The 19,470-nt window shown below is 41.0% G+C and overlaps 1 protein-coding gene across 10 annotated transcripts in view; it reads left to right on the plus strand.

The window, feature by feature from the left end:
- NRXN3 (neurexin 3) overlaps nt 1–19,470 on the plus strand; it is a 1,648,091-nt gene that overhangs the window by 577,533 nt on the left and 1,051,088 nt on the right. For 8 of the 10 annotated variants that reach the window (XM_057543493.1, XM_057543494.1, XM_057543495.1 and 5 more), the window contains exons 8-9: nt 9,833–10,036; nt 16,032–16,058. In XM_057543493.1, the coding sequence (XP_057399476.1) occupies nt 9,833–10,036; nt 16,032–16,058 (231 nt within the window). The remainder of the gene's footprint in view (nt 1–9,832; nt 10,037–16,031; nt 16,059–19,470) is intronic. The other 2 variants (XM_057543504.1, XM_057543498.1) reach the window with 1 other exon arrangement.

Genomic DNA, 19,470 nt, shown 5'->3' on the forward strand with positions numbered 1-19,470 from the left:
CCCTTACACTTAGGTCTTTAATCCATTTTGAGTTTATTTTTGTGCATGGTGTCAGGGAGTGTTCTAATTTCATACTTTTACATGTTCCTGTCCAATTTTCCCAGCACCACTTATTGAAGAGGCTGTCTTTTCTCCACTGTATATGCTTGCCTCCTTTATCAAAGATAAGTTGACCAAATGTGTGTGGGTTTATCTCTGGGCTTTCTATCCTGTTCCATTGATCTATATTTCTGTTTTTGTGCCAATACCAAACTGTCTTGATTACTGAAGCTTTGTAATATAGTCTGAAGTCAGGGAGCCTGATTCCCCCAGCTCCATTTTTCGTTCTCAAGATGGCTTTGGCTATTCGGGGTCTTTTGTGTTTCCATACAAATTGTGAAATTTTTTGTTCTAGTTCTGTGAAAAATGCCAGTGGTAGTTTGATAGGGATTGCATTGAATCTGTAGATTGCTTTGGGTAGTAGAGACATTTTCACAATGTTGATTCTTCCAATCCAGGAACATGGTATATCTCTCCATCTATTTGTATCATCTTTAATTTCTTTCATCAGTGTCTTATAATTTTCTGCATACAGGTCTTTTGTCTCCTTAGGTAGGTTTATTCCTAGATATTTTATTCTTTTTGTTGCAATGGTAAATGGGAGTGTTTTCTTAATTTCACTTTCAGATTTTTCGTCATTAGTGTATAGAAATGCAAGAGATTTCTGTGCATTAATTTTGTATCCTGCTACTTTACCAAATTCATTGATTAGCTCTAGGAGTTTTCTGGTAGCATCTTTAGGATTCTCTATGTATAGTATCATGTCATCTGCAAATAGTGACAGCTTTACTTCTTCTTTTCCGATTTGGATTCCTTTTATTTCTTTGTCTTCTCTGATTGCTGTGGCTAGGACTTCCAGAACTATGTTGAATAATAGTGGTGAGAGTGGGCAACCTTGTCTTGTTCCTGATCTTAGTGGAAATGGTTTCAGTTTTTCACCATTGAGGACAATGTTGGCTGTGGGTTTGTCATATATGGCCTTTATTATGTTGAGGAAAGTTCCCTCTATGCCTACTTTCTGCAGGGCTTTTATCATAAATGGGTGTTGAATTTTGTCAAAAGCTTTCTCTGCATCTATTGAGATGATCATATGGTTTTTCTCCTTCAATTTGTTAATATGGTGTATCACATTGATTGATTTGCGTATATTGAAGAATCCTTGCATTCCTGGGATAAACCCCACTTGATCATGGTGTATGATCCTTTTAATGTGCTGTTGGATTCTGTTTGCTAGTATTTTGTTGAGGATTTTTGCATCTATGTTCATCAGTGATATTGGCCTGTAGTTTTCTTTCTTTGTGACATCTTTGTCTGGTTTTGGTATCAGGGTGATGGTGGCCTCGTAGAATGAGTTGGGGAGTGTTCCTCCCTCTGCAATATTTTGGAAGAGTTTGAGAAGGATAGGTGTTAGCTCTTCTCTAAATGTTTGATAGAATTCGCCTGTGAAGCCATCTGGTCCTGGGCTTTTGTTTGTTGGAAGGTTTTTAATCACAGTTTCAATTTCAGTGCTTGTGATTGGTCTGTTCATATTTTCTATTTCTTCCTGGTTCAGTCTCGGCAGTTTGTGCATTTCTAAGAATCTGTCCATTTCTTCCAGGTTGTCCATTTTATTGGCATATAGTTGCTTGTAGTAATCTCTCATGATCTTTTGTATTTCTGCAGTGTCAGTGGTTACTTCTCCTTTTTCATTTCTAATTCTATTGATCTGAGTCTTCTCCCTTTTTCTCTTGATGAGTCTGGCTAATGGTTTATCAATTTTGTTTATCTTCTCAAAGAACCAGCTTTTAGTTTCATTGATTTTTGCTATTGTTTCCTTCATTTCTTTTTCATTTATTTCTGACCTGATCTTTATAATTTCTTTCCTTCTGCTGGCTTTGGGGTTTTTTTGTTCTTCTTTCTCTAATTGCTTTAGGTGCAAGGTTAGGTTGTTTATTCGAGATGTTGCCTGTTTCTTGAGGTAGGCTTGTATTGCTATAAACTTCCCTCTTAGCACTGCTTTTGCTGTGTCCCATAGGTTTTGGGTCGTCGTGTCTCCATTGTCATTTGTTTCTAGGTATTTTTTGATTTCCCCTTTGATTTCTTCAGTAATCACTTCGTTATTAAGTAATGTATTGTGTAGCCTCCATGTGTTTGTATTTTTTACAGATCTTTTCCTGTAATTGATATCTAGTCTCATAGCGTTGTGGTCGGAAAAGATACTTGATACGATTTCAATTTTCTTAAATTTACCAAGGCTTGATTTGTGACCCAAGATATGATCTATCCTGGAGAATGTTCCATGAGCACTTGAGAAAAATGTGTATTCTGTTGTTTTTGGGTGGAATGTCCTATAAATATCAATTAAGTCCATATTGTTTAATGTATCATTTAAAGCTTGTGTTTCCTTATTTATTTTCATTTTGGATGATCTGTCCATTGGTGAAAGTGGGGTGTTAAAGTCCCCTACTATGATTGTGTTGCTGTCAATTTCCCCTTTCATGGCTGTTAGTATTTGCCTTATGTATTGAGGTGCTCCTATGTTGGGTGCATAAATATTTACAATTGTTATACCTTCCTCTTGGATCGATCCCTTGATCATTATATAGTGTCCTTCTTTGTCTCTTGTAATAGTCTTTATTTTAAAGTCTATTTTGTCTGATATGAGAATTGCTACTCCAGCTTTCTTTTGATTTCCATTTGCATGGAATATCTTTTTCCATCCCCTCACTTTCAGTCTGTATGTGTCCCTAGGTCTGAAGTGGGTCTCTTGTAGACAGCATATGTATGGGTCTTGTTTTTGTATCCATTCAGCCAGCCTGTGTCTTTTGGTGGGAGCATTTAATCCATTTACATTCAAGGTAATTATCGATATGTATGTTCCTATTCCCATTTTCTTAAATGTATTGGGTTTGTTATTGTAGGTGTTTTCCTTCTCTTGTGTTTCTTGCCTAGAGAATTTCCTTTAGCATTTGTTGTAAAGCTGGTTTGGTGGTGCTGAACTCTCTCAGCTTTTGCTTGTCTGTAAAGGTTTTAATTTCTCCATCGAATCTGAATGAGATCCTTGCTGGGTAGAGTAATCTTGGTTGTAGGTTTTTCTCCTTTATGACTTTAAGTATATCCTGCCACTCCCTTCTGGCTTGCAGAGTTTCTGCTGAGAGATCAGATGTTAACCTTATGGGGATTCCCTTGTGTGTTATTTGTTTTTTTTCCCTTGCTGCCTTTAATATGTTTTCCTTATATTTAATTTTTGACAGTTTGATTAATATGTGTCTTGGCGTGTTCCTCCTTGGGTTTATCCTGTATGGGACTCTCTGTGCTTCCAGGACTTGATTAACTATTTCCTTTCCCATATTAGGGAAGTTTTCAACTATAATCTCTTCAAAAATTTTCTCAGTCCCTTTCTTTTTCTCTTCTTCTTCTGGTACCCCTATAATTCGAATGTTGGAGCGTTTAATGTTGTCCCAGAGGTCCCTGAGACTGTCCTCAGTTCTTTTCATTCTTTTTTCTTTATCCTGCTCTGTAGTAGTTATTTCCACCATTTTATCTTCCAGGTCACTTATCCTTTCTTCTGCCTCAGTTATTCTACTATTGATCCCATCTAGAGTATTTTTAATTTCATTTATTGTGTTTTTCATCATTGCTTGGTTCCTCTTTAGTTCTTCTACATCCTTGTTAAATGTTTCTTGCATTTTGTCTATTCTGTTTCCAAGATTTTGGATCATCCTTACTATCATTATTCTGAATTCTTTTTCAGGTAGACTACCTATTTCCTCTTCATTTGTTAAGTCCAGTGTGTTTTGAGCCTGCTCCTTCATCTGCTGTGTGTTTTTCTGTCGTCTCATTTTGCCTATCTTACTGTGTTTGGGGTCTCCTTTTCACAGGCTGCAGGTTCGTAGTTCCCGTTGTTTTTGGTATCTGTCCCCAGCGGCTAAGGTTGGTTCAGTGGGTTGTGTAGGCTTCCTGGTGGAGGGAACTAGTGCCTGAGTTCTGGTGGATGAGGCTAGATCTTGTCTTTCTGGTGGGCACGTCCACGTCTGGTGGTGTATTTTGTGGTGTCTGTGGCCTTATTATGATTTTAGGCAGCCTCTCTGCCAATGGATGGGGTTGTGTTCCTGTCTAGCTAGTTGTTTGGCATAGGATGTCCAGCACTGTAGCTTGCTGGTCGTCGAGTGAAGCTGGGTCTTGATGTTGAGATGGAGATCTCTGGGAGATTTTTGCCGTTTGGTATTACGTGGAGCTGGGAGGTCTCTTGTGGACCAGTGTTCTGAAGTTGGCTCTCCCACTTCAGAGGCACGGCCCTGATGCCTGGCTGGAGCACCAAGAGCCTTTCGTCCACACGGCTCAGAGTAAAAGGGAGAAAAAATAGAAAGAAAGAAAGAAAGAGGCTATAATATAGTGAAGTAAAATAAAGCTATTGTAAAGCAAAGCTATACAGACAAAATCTCACCCAGAAGCATATACATATACACTCACAAAAAAAAAGGAAAAGGGGAAAAATTAATATCTCCTGCTCCCAGAGTCCCCCTCCTGAATTTGGGCTGATTCGTTGTCTATTCAGGTGTTCAACAGATGCAGGCACATCAAGTTGTTTGTGGAGTTTCAATCCGCTGCTCCTGAGGCTGCTGGGAGAGATTTCCCCTTCTCTTCCCTGTTCGCACAGCTCCTGGGGTTCAGCTTTGGATTTGGACCCGCCTCTGCGTGTAGGTCGCCTGAGGGCGTCTGTTCCCCGCCCAGACAGGACGGGGTTAAAGGAGCAGCTGCTTCGGGGGCTCTGGCTCACCCAGGCCGCGGGGAGGGAGGGTACGGAGGAGGCGGGGCGAGCCTGCAGCGTCAGAGGCCGGCGTGACGTTGCACCAGCTCGAGGCGCGCAGTGCGTTCTCCCGGGGATGTTGTCCCCGGATCCCGGGACCCTGGCAGTGGCGGGCTGCACAGGCTCCCAGGAGGGGAGGTGTGGAGAGTGACCTGTGCTCACACACAGGCTTTTTGGAGGCGGCAGCAGCAGCCCCAGCGTCTCACGCCCGTCTCTGGGGTCCGCGCTGATCGCCGTGGCTTGCGCCCTTCTCTGGAGTTCGTTTAGGCGGCGCTCTGAATCCCCTCTCCTTGCGCGCAGCGAAACAAAGAGGCAAGAAAAAGTCTCTTGCCTCTTCGGTAGCTGCAGACCTTTTCCCGGTCTCCCTCCCGGCTAGCTGTGGTGCGCCAACCCCTTCGGGCTGTGTTCACGCCGCCAGCCCCAGTCCTCTCCCTGCGATCCGACCGCAGCCCGAGCCTCAGCTCCCAGCCCTGCCCGCCCCGGCGGGGGAGCAGACAAGCCTCTCGGGCTGGTGAGCGCCGCTCGGCGCCGAGCCTCTGTGCGGGAGTCTCTCCGATTTTCCCTCTGCGCCCCTGTTGCTGTGGGATCCGCGCTGATAGCCGCGGCTCGCGCCCTTCTCTGGAGTTCGTTTAGGCGGCGCTCTGAATCCCCTCTCCTTGCCCGCCGCGAAACAAAGAGGCAAGAAAAAGTCTCTTGCCTCTTCGGCAGCTGCAGACTTTTTCCCCGGACTCCCTCCCGGCTAGCTGTGGTGCGCTAACCCCTTCAGGCTGTGTTCACGCCGCCAGCCCCAGTCCTCTCCCTGCGATCCAACCGCAGCCCGAGCCTCAGCTCCCAGTCCCCGCCCGCCCCGGCGGGGGAGCAGACAAGCCTCTCGGGCTGGTGAGTGCTGCTCGGCGCCGAGCCTCTGTGCGGGAACCTCTCCGCTTTGCCCTCCGCACCCCTGTGGCTGCGCTCTCCTCCGTGGCTCTGAAGCTTCCCCCCTCCGCCCCCCGCAGTCTCCGCCCGCGAAGGGGCTCCTAGTGCGTGGAAACCTTTCCTCCTTCACGGCTCCCTCCCACTGGTGCAGGTGCCGTCCCTATTCTTTTGTCTCTGTTATTTCTTTTTTCTTTTGCCCTACCCAAGTACGGGGGGAGTTTCTTGCCTTTTTGGAGGTCGGACGTTTTCTGCCAGCGTTCAGTGGGTGTACTGTAGGAGCAGTTCCACGTGTAGGTGTATTTCTACTGTATCTGTGGGAAGGAATGTGATCTCCGCGTCTTACTCTTCCGCCATCTTCTCTCTGAGAACAATGTATTTTTGAGTTTGAAACATATATAGACATTATATGAATAACAATAATAACACAAAAAGGAGGACCAGAAGAAAGCTATCTAAGAGTAAAGTTTCTGTATCTTACTGGAATTAAGTTAGTATAAATATGAAGTAGATTCTGATAAATTAAGATGTATGTTATAAGCCCTAGACCAACCACTAAGAAAGTAGCTCTTAGTTACTTGGCTATTTAGTTAAGAACCATCAAAGGAATTAAAATAATATGCTAGGAAATATTCACTTAAGACAAAAAGAAGTAGTAAAGGAGGAAAAGAGGAACAAAATAGGACAACTGGGGACTTCCCTGGTGGCGCAGTGGTTAAGAATGCGCCTGCCAGTGCAGGGGACACGGATTCAAGCCCTGGTCTGGGAAGATCCCACATGCTGCAGAGTAACTAAGCCCGTGCACCACAACTACTGAGCCTGCACTCTAGAGCCCGCGAGCCACAACTACTGAGCCCGTGTGCCACAACTACTGAAGCCTGTGCACCTAGAGCCCGTGCTTCACAATAAGAGAAGCCACAGCAATGAGAAGCCCACGCGCCACAACGAAGAGTAGCCCCCTGCTCGCCTCAACTAGAGAAAGCCTGCACGCAGCAACGAAAACCCAACGCAGCCAATAAATAAATAAATAAATAAATAAATTAATTAATTAATTTAAAAAAGGAGAACTGTGTAAGTACTATTATGTCAGCATTTCATGATGTGGGTGGTCTTTCAACACTCAATAATCTGATAGTTTTTAGGTCAAATAACTTTCCTTATTTAGACTTATTTTCCATTGAATAGTATTCCATTCATGGTACCCCTTGTGTTTGAAATCTTTTAAGCAAATTAATAGGAATTCTGAAACAAATTTTATTTCAGCTGATTCCTATATTAAGTTTTTTGCTTCATCACCCTCCCCTTAAAAATACTATGTTAATAGTAGAACGTACTCACCAAGATACACACAAAGGTATACATTGAGATACATACTTTATTTTGTACCATTAGGTGTTTAACTACATACCCACCTGATATTTGTTCTCTGACACTACCAATATTGACATAAAGATACATTCATTTATGAATGTATTCTGTCACTATACATATCCAGAGAGATAAAAGTGGCCATTAGTTTTGGAATTATTTAAGTTGAATGCATCAAAACAACCATCTCATGGCTCACTGAATACCCTAACATCTTTTAAAAAGGAGTGTATTTTTATGTGGGTGTCTATAGTAGAAGGTACATAGTAATAATTAATGGTGTTCATAATTACACAAACACACAGCATTGTGCCTAGTAATATATAACAATATATTATTTAGAAATACATATCATCTCTATATAATTCTATATGTTCATAAAATACAACTTTAAATAATGACATGCATGTATATATATGCACACGTGTGCATGCATGTGCATGCACGCACACACACACACACACAAGAACACCACAGTCTGCCATGAAGCATTATAGATGTACTTTGTGTGCTAAGAAACATGGGTGTGCTCCTGGTATTACTCTCTCACAATTTGGCAGAATCATTATGTATACAGCCATGAGAATCGGACTGCCTACATTTAACTTCCAGCTCTGCCATTTGTTGGATGTGTGACCTGGTATCTATAAAATATAATAATATTGTCTTCTTCACGATGTACTTGTGAGGATTAAGTGCCATCTTAATGCATGTAAAATCCTAGAAAGCACCAGGCAAGTAGTAAGTGCTCAATAAATTTTAGCTATTGTTATTGATCTTTTGATTCTGCTCCTTCAGGAGATAAACGTTTCTTTTACATCTTGAGCATGTGTTACATTTAGATAATGCTTCTCATCTAAGAACAGATCTTCAAAATATGTTTTTCATTTTGATGGTATCTGTAACTGTCACACCTTTATTTGTGATCCTCTTAGAGTTTGCACATTATAATATACAACTATGAGCATGTCATGGATTTTACCCAGGTGAAGGTTGATTCCCAGGAATGACAGGTGTATTTATATGTTTTTCATGGACCTTTTGTGTGTTGTATAAATAAGGTTGGGTGTATGATGATGATGTACTATTTTGAGAACCTTCCATGTGGTCTGCCTGGCCTCTCCGTGTTCTTATGCCTTTTATACACGAGGACAGAAGATGTTTGTTTCTTTTGTTCACTGTCATGTCCTCAACACCTAGAAGAGTGCCTGGTATATAGTCACAAATGAGCATATTGTGGTACCTCATAATCTAAAACTATTCATTTACTTCCCAGTATCTACCAAAGTCCATTGATTTTATTCTAATCTCAAAGCACCTTTGTATAACTATTCTTAAAATATGCTTGACACTTCTGTTAAGTTGAAGTTTGCTATTATCTGAGCATACCCCTCTTCTTTCCTTTTTGTGTATAGAGATACTGTTTTATCTACCTGTGAAATCTGATGCCATCACTTCTTTCATTAAAAACCCCACCCATCTATCAAGACCAGCTTCAGACTTTACCACATCAATTCTACTCACCTGCATGCTATAGCCTCTCTCTTCTGAATGCTCCTGGCTTTATCAATATATCTTTGCTGGGTCATTTAGCCATGTTTATATTCTAGTACAGTTATTTGTGTGTGCTTAGTCTCCCTTCAGGACAGGGGACGTTGTCTGCTTCACCTTTGTACCCTCCATAGTGCATATAGGAATGTAGCAAATATTTAGTAAGGACCTTTTCAGTGCCAGTTGCTGAGTTCAGTGGCAGTTGGCTTCATAGGAATGTGAGTGATACTCTCTTCCTGTGTTCTCTAAAATATTTGCTAAATAAATGATTAAACAAATTCACGTTTTGAGCAACATGGTGCTACATTACAGGCCCTGGACTTGGTATTGGATATACTGGGTTAAAACCCAGACCGTGTAACTTAGGCATGATAACATGCTCCCCCTAAGTGCCTTGGTTTTCTGTTCGAAAGTAGGAATGATAGACCCACGTTGTGGCATTAAACGAGGTAACATATTGGAGGGGGTGGAGGGCTCATAACCAAAGTGTTCGGACTAGAGAAGGTTTCAAATAAAAGTGAGCTTCTTCCTTTCCTATAAAAGTGCTGTTTGAATAAAAGTAAAATGTCTGGTTCCCAACGGTGTCCTTAGCTTCTGTTGTTGTTGTTCTGGCCCTGGCTCCATCAGTCTTCTTTGAACGGGCCAAGCAAACTTCTACAAGGCCTGGCCACCAGAGATGTTACGGGGCCTGGCTATACTGCTGCTCTTTTCTTTTTCTAGCAGCACTCTGGCAAGTATGTATTTGTTTGCTGTGGTGGTTATAAACTGCTGCTTCCCTCCTGTTCTTCATGAAATACTTACAGGACTCAAGTTTTGTTTAGTGTCTTGTTTTGCTTTGTCGTGTCTACAGCATACAGAATTACTACCATTTGTGAGGGCATTTTCGCTTTTGCAAAATGCCTTCACATCCATTATTTCATGTGGTACCATTGACAAGTCAGTGAGCATGGTAAGGCAGGGACCAGTGCCATCAGGTGCCTTTTACAAATGAGGAAATAGAACCTCAGAGTTTAAGGGGTCTGCATACAGCTCAAAAGTGGCAATGGAGGTCTAGCAAGCACAAGCCACCTGTCTACTAATTTGGTGCCCTCTCCTTCTACTCTGCTTACCCTGGAAGCAAAGGCAGACTCTGGCATCCTTCATCCTGACGATCCCCTCCTTTCTTCTCTGCAGAGGCGTCCATCCTGAGCTACGACGGCAGCATGTACATGAAGATCATCATGCCCATGGTCATGCACACCGAGGCAGAGGACGTGTCCTTCCGCTTCATGTCCCAGCGAGCTTATGGGCTGCTGGTGGCTACTACCTCCAGGGACTCTGCTGACACCCTGCGTTTGGAGCTGGATGGGGGGCGCGTCAAGCTCATGGTTAACTTAGGTATCGTATGAAGTACCCTCTGCCACTCTGTTTGGGCTTGTCTTCCCTTTCTTTTCTGATTTTCATTGGTTTGACTGAATTCTTTGTTTGTTTCTTGAAATTTAGCTGCTCACCTCTTGTTTAATAGGCCAAGGATAAATCCCAACAGCAACAAACACCTTCTCCTTGTTTCTGCATGAGGTTTTGATGTCAATTTCTGGTTTCTGACAGTGGTGGTTTCTTTACTAGAAGATTTGTTTTCTAAGTTTCCTTTCTTGGTTTTTTGGAATCGTTTAGCTTTGTGTAAAACACGCTACTTTGGTCCATCTTTTGATCAATCACATTCCCATTAAGTCCAACTCCTTGGTCACCACTCAAAACAGTCAAAGCAGAGGACAGGGACAGGACATGAGATGGAAGCAAAATGGGAGGGTGGTGTTTGAGAGAACGAAGCCATGTCAGTGGGATGAGAAATGCATTGTTTGAAGCTCCACAAGGACTATTCACATGGGAAATTCTGGTGGCCTTGATGACACTAGTATCTCCTTATATTTACTTTCTCCTAGTGGGGAGCACAAGTCACATTATTTCTGTTGTCCCATCGGGGAAAAATTCTATAAGTTTAGAGTCTCTGACACATGGAAGGATGGTGTGGTCCTGATATGTATTCCTTCTTCCTTCCTGACATTCCTCCCCTCACTCGGCAGCCCTTTTTATAAAAATTATTAAGTCACACTGTTACCAGTTACTCTGTTCTTATATAATACATATCCATTTTTCCTTAGTGTTGAAAAATTATGACAGTTTCAAATTTGTAGCTTTATTGAGAGAGGACCTGTTCTTCTACTGTAATTACCTATAATGATACTTTGGAAATTCCTCTTTTATGGCCTCACATCCTCTCAGGCTGCTGACCTTCTTGACTGGATTCTAATCAATCTTCTATGGAGAGTGAGGACCTCTTGGTTTTTGGAAGGAAAAAAAGCAGTCTCTATTTCTGCTGATTCTACTCAGTAGAAAGTCAGTGCCCTGTGTTGACAGGATTAGTGATACAGCTGAGCTCAAACTTTCTAAGCCTCTGATTTGTTTGGCTATGTAGAATATGTTTAGATACACAACTCCTTCATAAAGATGTCAGTGGAATGGCTTGTCAGAGGCATGGAGAAGACATGATGGACAAATGTATCAGATGCAGGACGATACACAACCCTAGATGGCCTGGTGGGAAGGTGGGAAATCAATACCAGTCTTGTCTGCTGTCAGGTCAACTGGTCACTCTTGAAAAATGCCTACACGACAATCCTAAAAATCTCTAGGACACAGAAGACTGTTTTGAGCAGTGGCTTGTTTAGTTGTGTCTCTCTTCTTCTTTTTTTTTTCTAAGTTGCAGCTTTTACAACACTATGCCGTTTTTCTTTTCCAAGCACATTTGATTTCTGTTGTCAGTGTGTCTCTTGGTTTTTCTTTGGTTTGTGTATGTGTGTGTTTGGTTATTTTGGGTTTTGTTTTTCTCTTTTGCTAGATCTTTGTGGGTGTTCTTGAGTTTCCAATCCTCCCCACCATCAGCCATGGTAAATCAAAAGATGGTATTCAACCCTTCAAAGGCCCAAAGCCTGCGGCCCGCATAGCAAACAGCCTTGAGAACAGAGTGTACTGAGCAGCCTGCAGGGACTGGCATTCCCCTGTCCCCCTCACCTTCCCCTCCCTACACCATCCTCCCCACCTGAAACCAACCAACCAGCGTGCATACCTGAAACCAGCCACCAGTAGCCTACTGTCAAGTTCTCTGAAAAACAACAGAAGAAATAAAAATAAAACATAACCCCTCCCACAACTAAAACGAAAACAAATGTGACCTCCTAACTAGCTCACAGAAAAGAAGATAGGGTCAGTTTTTAACTGTCTATTTCAAGGTAAGAGAGAGCCAGAGATATAAGGAATATTCAGCCCCGCGGGGTCCTGGGGAAATGCACATTGCCTTTAAAAAGAAAACTTTTTTTTTTTCCTTTTTAGATGTTGTTTTGTAAGATTAGAAGGCCAACTATGACAGGTCTCACATCTTAGAAGGAAAAATGGAGGTGGAGGGAGATAAAAGGGGATGACGAAAGAGATGAACAGGTTCTCTCTCTCTCTGTCTCTCTCTCTTTCTCTCCCTCTCTGTCCCTCTCTCTCTCACACATGCACACGTACACACAGTCATAGATCCCAGGTGTATTCCTAGAAGCATTATTTTTGCATTTTAAACTGTCACGAAAATCTGGGAGGTGTGCTTTTTTGAAAGACTCTGCTTTTGCCTCCTGGCTCGTTTCTGCACGTGATCAGTATAGCTCCTCCTAAGTTGAGGCATCTTAGGCAGAAGAGCACTGTTCTTCTCTAGAAACAGTGGTCACTTCTTGTTTCCCTGAAGGGTAGGGTTCACCACAACTACTGGTTTGAATTTACTTTCTTTCAAACCTAACACAGAAAACTGAACTTAAATTCCTTGTACGTGTGTACACAACTCTTCATACTCATGCTTTGTTTGAAGGTTCTCTTCCCCCCCTCCCCAGAATATAGCCCTTCATAAATGCTTTTTTTTCTCCTTGTCATGAATTCATATTACCCTTTTTTTTTCATTATAGTAGAAAACATCTCCAAACAGTGTGTGCATTTACGTACACAATCCCCAAAACTAATTTCAAAGGATCCCTCCCTCCATTTAAGTTGTGTCTCTTTTCTAGCACAGGCATGAATGATATTCCAATTTATTTCAAATTGTTCACACATAAAAGGTCATGATATAAATGTCTGTATTTTTCTGATGTAACGTATCTCTTAAATATCAAGGGGACTAGGCTTTTCCAAGGGCCTTGCTTTCTGAAGATAGCCAGCCGTGGCAATAGCAGCCATGAGCAATGTCCAGCTACACATAGCACGTTTTTAAAAGCTTTGAGGTTGGCCATTGACCAATCATATTTTTATCTCTTGGTATTAAAAGATACAATAATAATTTTTAATATTATAGTATTTTAAAATATTTTGAAAATCTTATTTTAATCTCACAGTAACTTTCTGAAATAAATCAATAGTGTTTTTATGATTGCTTGATAGATCTGAAACAAAGAAAGTAGGTCACAGAGGTGGGACTACCAATGTTTCTAAACTACTCAGTCATCATGGGTTATCTGTCACCTCCACAGATCAATACTGTGGCTCAGTGATGTGACAGACTTAATGACTTCTAACTGCTTTCACGATGGTCACCTTTTAAACATGCACGGAAGGCATCTTTTTCTTAGTGCTTGGTTTGAATTGAGCCATACAGCAGAAAAGTCAATCAGTATTGGTACAGCCTCATTCATGGGCCTGTAAGAATCCTCAGCAGAATGCAGGCAACCCTTCTTCAGTGGTGGAGGCTTGTAGGCAGTGCCATGCAGCTTGGTTAATTGCATTCAGATTCTCCAGATGTTCTCTTTCTGGAAGCATGGACTTGCAGACTACTGTTTACTGTATGCGCCACTGAAGACATAAGACTCCTAGAAACATTCACCTCTTCCGTGCTCAACCTGAAGCTCATCAATATAAAAAAAATAATAATTTCTCCTTATTTACTAAAATTAAATGAAAAAACTGAAACAGAATGAACAGCACACACACACATACCCACATCCCTCAAATACCATGCCAAGGCTCAGGCAGAGAGAGACCTTCGGCTGCTACTGGAGATCTAAAGGAAACTACCTTCCCAGGTCAGTTCTTCTGATTCACTTTTCATTAAAAAATACATCATCACTATCAAGACCACCCTCTCAGACCCTGTGAACAAGGAACTGGGGTAGATTTTTCTCCTCAAACTTATTCTTCAAGTAAAGCAGCAAAATAATTTTTCACTTCTTGACGTAACATACCCAGTTGGCTGCTCTCTTGAAAGCTCCAAGTCCTCACGGTGGTTTAAAGACACCATTCCGTTCATGGAACTACTTGAGTGAACCCTGAAGGACAAGCCCAACCCAATACCTCTGCCTAGACCAGGTCCTTGACTAAGAATAAATCCTCAGCAGCACAGAAACCAAAGCAGAAAACCACTTCTTGTTTAAAGTTCTTGGGTTTGATGCTTTAGGCTCACTCTTTCCCTTTCCCTCTCTGAAGCATGCCCATACTTCTGCTTCCCCTCTTTCTTGAATCCATCAGTGAGGGGCATTTCTCCAGCCTCGGGGGATGGTAGGCGAACCGGCATCTGAGGCCCCACTTCTTCCTCCCTCCCTGCTCTCCCCTTCCCCAGTCCTCACCAGGGGCATGGCCTCCTCTGTCCGGTGATCGTACCAGTTGCTCCAGGGCTGTTTGCTCCCACTTTTCTGTTGCGGTTGACGACACATGACAAACCTAACCGCACGAAACCAAACCCAGATTTTTCTCAAGAGATGTTCTTCTGGGGAACAAATAAGCTTCCTGCCCCCTTCCTCAGAATGCTTGGGTGTTATAAATTGCTCCTATCTGGATTCACGTAGTTTCATTCTGCCCTGTCATTTGCCACTGGTTTCTTTCTCGCTTGCTTAAAGTGGTTTACTTCAGGAAATTCAAATCGTGGCATTATCTTCCACAAGTCCTCCAAAACTATTGGGTTAACCTTAGCTAGAAGAAGAGCACAGTTTCTAACTGTATTTTTTTCCTGTAATTTTCTCCTTTTCTTTATTGTTTTACTTCTACCTTTTAATGTCTGGCTTTAAACAAATTCTTATAGGAATTCCCACCATTGAAAACTAAACTTAGGTTCAACTGGGCAGCCTGGTAACAGTTAACCTGAGACATTTCTCTGACCATTCTGCCCAACCCCTACTAACACCCATTGACTCTGCTCTAGACCTTTTATACTGTGTGTCCCTGACTCCAAACAGATATTAATAAAAGGATGGATACTCTGATCTCTGGCACACAATACCTTGTCTGGTGACCAGCACAAGAAAATTAGCCACCCTTTATTCCCTCTCTTTCCCATTAAAAAAAAAGAATTTTCTTTCTTCAGGATGCAGGATCACAGAGTGAAATAGGTAGGATGTCAAAGGTGCCCAAGACCTCCTCCCCATGTGCCTGTCTCGCCTTCTCCTCAAATGCTGTGGGCGCTTGATTCAGTCTGAGCATTCAGGCAGGAAGACGGAGATGGGCTTCATGAGCGGGTTGGTCTGGGGGCCTTTGAAACCACAGCGGAGACCCCAATCAATTATGATAACATCATACAACTCCTTTTATCCAGCACCCGAGCCCGCCTCTCTAAAATCTGGGATGGGTGTTTGTGCGGTTAGCTGTTTGCAAGTGGCCATTTTATGACAGAAAATGACCAGGTGGTGTTAACCCTTTCCTTACCTCTGAGGATAATGGCAAATCTGCCTACATAAATTTCTATAGCATTTGGGGCCTGACCTGAGGAGAGAGGGTGGAGGGAGTTTGGTTTTAGAAAAAGAGAAAGGGTTAAATACTGCACTGAGAAACTTCATGGACAGATTTTTTTAAAATGATACAATATGTCAGACTGGTGATATATCTTTGAAATACTAAAACAAAAATTGTCTTGATGCTACTTTTAAAGATAAATTTTAAGAAAAACCAATTGTAAAGGGAAACAAACTAAAACCTGCATTTGGTGGGGAAATTTTTGCAGTATTTTCCAAGTTTAACAAAATTAATATTTCAAAGTCCAGTTTTGAAATACTTTATCTAAGTGAATAGGATTTTTGAAAGAAAAAAAGAAGCCTACTCGGTGTCTATTGTGGATATATATGTATACCAGTATATATCTCTATACATACGTGTATATATATATATGTGTGTGTGTATATATATATGTATCCAACTTTACTAAACAATATACTGTACATATACACCCACCCTTAAACTTGTGCATACTGTATATATATATATAAAATGGCCACATTTCTTGCGTGTGTCTGTCCCCGGAAGGGTGGACTGATTGTTTTTGGATGTCTGCAGCTGTTACCTTGAAGGATGCAATTTCATCTTTCATTTATTTTTCCCCATCTAGACTGTATCAGGATAAACTGTAACTCCAGTAAGTTTTCCCTCAAGTTTCATTTTGTTCTTTAAAAAAAAAAAAAAGAAAACTGACTTTATTTTGTTTACTGTTTTATGAGCTGTTTTTTATTTGAATTGTTTTATTTTTTGACAGTGGAGTTGGGGGGAACTGGGGTTGACAAGCTGAAGGGCTGGGGTGATGGTTTGGGCGGAGTGTGGCCCAGGGCGTGGTTTCGGAATTGTGGCAGGTCCTCTCTTCTTTCCTTGCATTTGTTCTATATGCAGAAAAGGAGGAAAGGGTACCTGGATAATGACGTAGTTTGAAAATGAATTGAAATGGTAATTTGTTGTTTTGGGAAGATAACTCGCAGGGGTGGACCAAAAGCATTAGAGCAACCAGAATGCACTTCTCCACTACCAGAAGCTTCAGAGAATGAGAGCAAAGTTCATGACCCACAAGGTGGCTGGCAACTCTGACGTTCCTTTCTTGGCATTTATCGCTGTAGGGTTTTATTTATTTATTTTTTCCCCTAAGGAGGGTGGGCAAAGCATTGCTCTTGGTAATAATGCAACATTTTAACCAAAGACTTGAGATACATTCTACCTCTTCTGCATAAAGAATGGCAGACTACGATTTTTACCTTATTCCATTCAAATATTCCACCTCTTGAAGAAGGGTCTTAATGAGGAACAGGCTGAATACTACTCACACATTTCTTCCTCTGTCTCAGAAGTGCACATTAACCGGAGTCATGAAGTAGGGGAATAGGAGGAGAAAGAGGAGAGATGGGCATGAGGGAAAGAATAGAACCAGGTGATAAAAGGAAGAAATACACTTTGAGCTCTATAGTGTGTTATATTAGTTAAGGCAATTAAATAACAACTAAGCAACTAGGGTAATTGGTTAGGGTGATAAGCTACAACAGACAATCCCAGCATTTCAGTGGCTCAACAAAAAAGGTTTCTTTCTTGTACCGGCAAAGTCCAATGCCAGTTGAGCAGCTCTCCTGGTCAGCTCTCTTCAAAGAAGTAATTCAGGCATCTAAGATTCTTCCATGAGTTGGGTTCAACAACCTTGGAGTTTTTCACTTCCAGTTCTATCCAGAGGGAAGAGAGAGAGAGCTTGGATAGTTATGCAATATGTTTTATTGCCTTGCCTAAAAATGCCATACATCACTTCTGCTTATATTTTGTCAGACATGGTTCCATCTTAAACTCAGAGGAAACTGGGAAATACAGTCTTCCTGTGGACCAGGAAGACAAAATTGGATTGATTGAGCATCTAACACACGTGGTTCTCAGTATTATCTCCTGAAACACACATGATTCTCAGTATTATCTCCTGATTTTTTGCTTCTTTCCTTGCTAGGGTCTTTCTGTAGGAACAAAATCAGAAAAGGAGATAGCCTCTTACATTTCATTTACTTGTTTTTCCCATCCTTCTAAAAATTTTAAAGGTGTTAGCTGGTTTAACCTTCTTTCTTGGGAGATATATTATCAGGATGACAAACTAATAAAGCCCAAATCCACTTCTGGGTGGCAAATGTTCCATATAAATGAACAACAACAACAAAAAGAAATGTAAAAAATTGATATAAACAGCAACTTCCTAAAGTACAGTGCTTTCTGCTTGTCTTGGCATCACTTTCAGTTAATTTAAGCTATGTCCTATATTGCTGTGTTTAAATACTTCTAATTAGCCAGAAATTTCTCATGATATTTAGATCATTACAAGTCTAATTGAAACATCCTTTTTCTCCAAAGACTGGCATTATCTCTTTCTTTAAGCAGCTTTATTGATACATAATTTCCATACCACAGAGTTCATCCATTGTAAGCCTACAGTTTAGTGATTTTTATTAAATTTCTAGGGTTGTCCAAATATCACCATATTTACATTTTAGAACATTTCCAACACTCCCCAAATTTCTCTTATGTCCTTTTGCAGTTAATCCCTGCTCCTCCCCATAGTCCTAGACAGCTGCTGGTCTGCTTTTGTCTCTATAAACCTGCCTTTTCTGGGCATTTTGTATAAATGGAATCATATAACATGTAGTCATCTGTGTCTGGCTTCTTAAAAAAATACAGCATATCTATAGAAAACTTTTTCTTTCCCTTTTGCATTAGTTTCCAGAAGGAAATAAGATGAAAGCTGAGCATGAAGGTGGAAAACGCCTTCCAAAGTTGAATTTGGCACCTTCTGGCTTCAGAGACTTATTTGCAGAACAGAGAACTGAGGGAGTTATTTGGTCAGGGTATCAGGGCCTGCTTTTTGTGTTCTATCCCTACTTTATCTTACATTTAATTCCATACATTCCATCTGATCAGCCATGGAGAGTCATCATAAGACAAGTTCTCAAATTCTTTCTCCTGGGAATACAGTGATTCTTCTCCAGGACACAGATGCCAGCAGATTTTCTAAGCCTGATAAAAGATGTTCTATTCAGAGCCACCAAAAGCAGCATCGAGAGGAAATGCACACAGCAAAGATGCGTTCCCGACTTTGATCACAGAATAGAAAGAATATAACTGGTTTAAATCAATATTTAGGTAAAAAGCCAAGATTGGATTTTGAAAAATCAATTTTGAATTCTCATGATAAATCTTTAATATACTAAGGAAGTTAGTTTTGGTGAAAGCATCAGAGAAAGAATACATAGTGCCCACTAGTTGCACAGGGGTTGAATAGAAACAAAACAAAACAAAACACAAGGTCTTCAAACTAATCTAAGTCCTTTAATGCTGAGGTGTATAGATGTGTACCCAGGGTAATGTAGAGTCACAAAGTGTATGTGATACATTTTCTTGAAGTTAATTGTTGATTTGGAGTAAAAACTTGAATTGAAAGCAAAGTGATATATGATGCAGAAGAATGCAAATAAACATTTATTTAATAGATAAATCTTATTCTTATGTTTTAAGAAAAAACATAAGAATTCAAAGACCTATCATTTTTATTGTGTATCTTCTCTATTCCATTCCCACCATTATTGGCACTTGGGTAGAAAAGTTTGAGAAGACTATACAACTAAATTAGGAGATAAAACTAATTAGGTGACTAGAACTTCTAAACCCCTCTTCTCACATACATATCAGAGTTCATAGTTCAACCTGTTATAGAATCTCAAGTTGTTTCTGTAATCTCAAGTTGTGTGGATCCTGTCTCTTACACAGTTTTTCACTGGAAGAGTACAAGAAATAAGATTGATTTGCAGCCTGAGCGTGAGAGGGAAGGACTTTCCACTTACTCCTGAGCTCCAGCTGGCATTTCAGTAGCTGTCATAGGGTGTAATTGCTCAAGTTGCAACACAAAACTTTTTTCTCTTGAAGGGACATAGTGAATTAAACTTTAAGTTTGGATATAAGTTCATGAATTTTTCCAGTTAATTCTTTTTTAGAATGCCTGTTCTGTGAAAAGTCAGTCAGGTAACATACTGAATGACATCATC

This window comes from Balaenoptera acutorostrata, chromosome 3, assembly GCF_949987535.1.
Source record: "Balaenoptera acutorostrata chromosome 3, mBalAcu1.1, whole genome shotgun sequence".
In the NCBI taxonomy this organism is placed as follows: Eukaryota; Metazoa; Chordata; class Mammalia; order Artiodactyla; family Balaenopteridae; genus Balaenoptera; species Balaenoptera acutorostrata.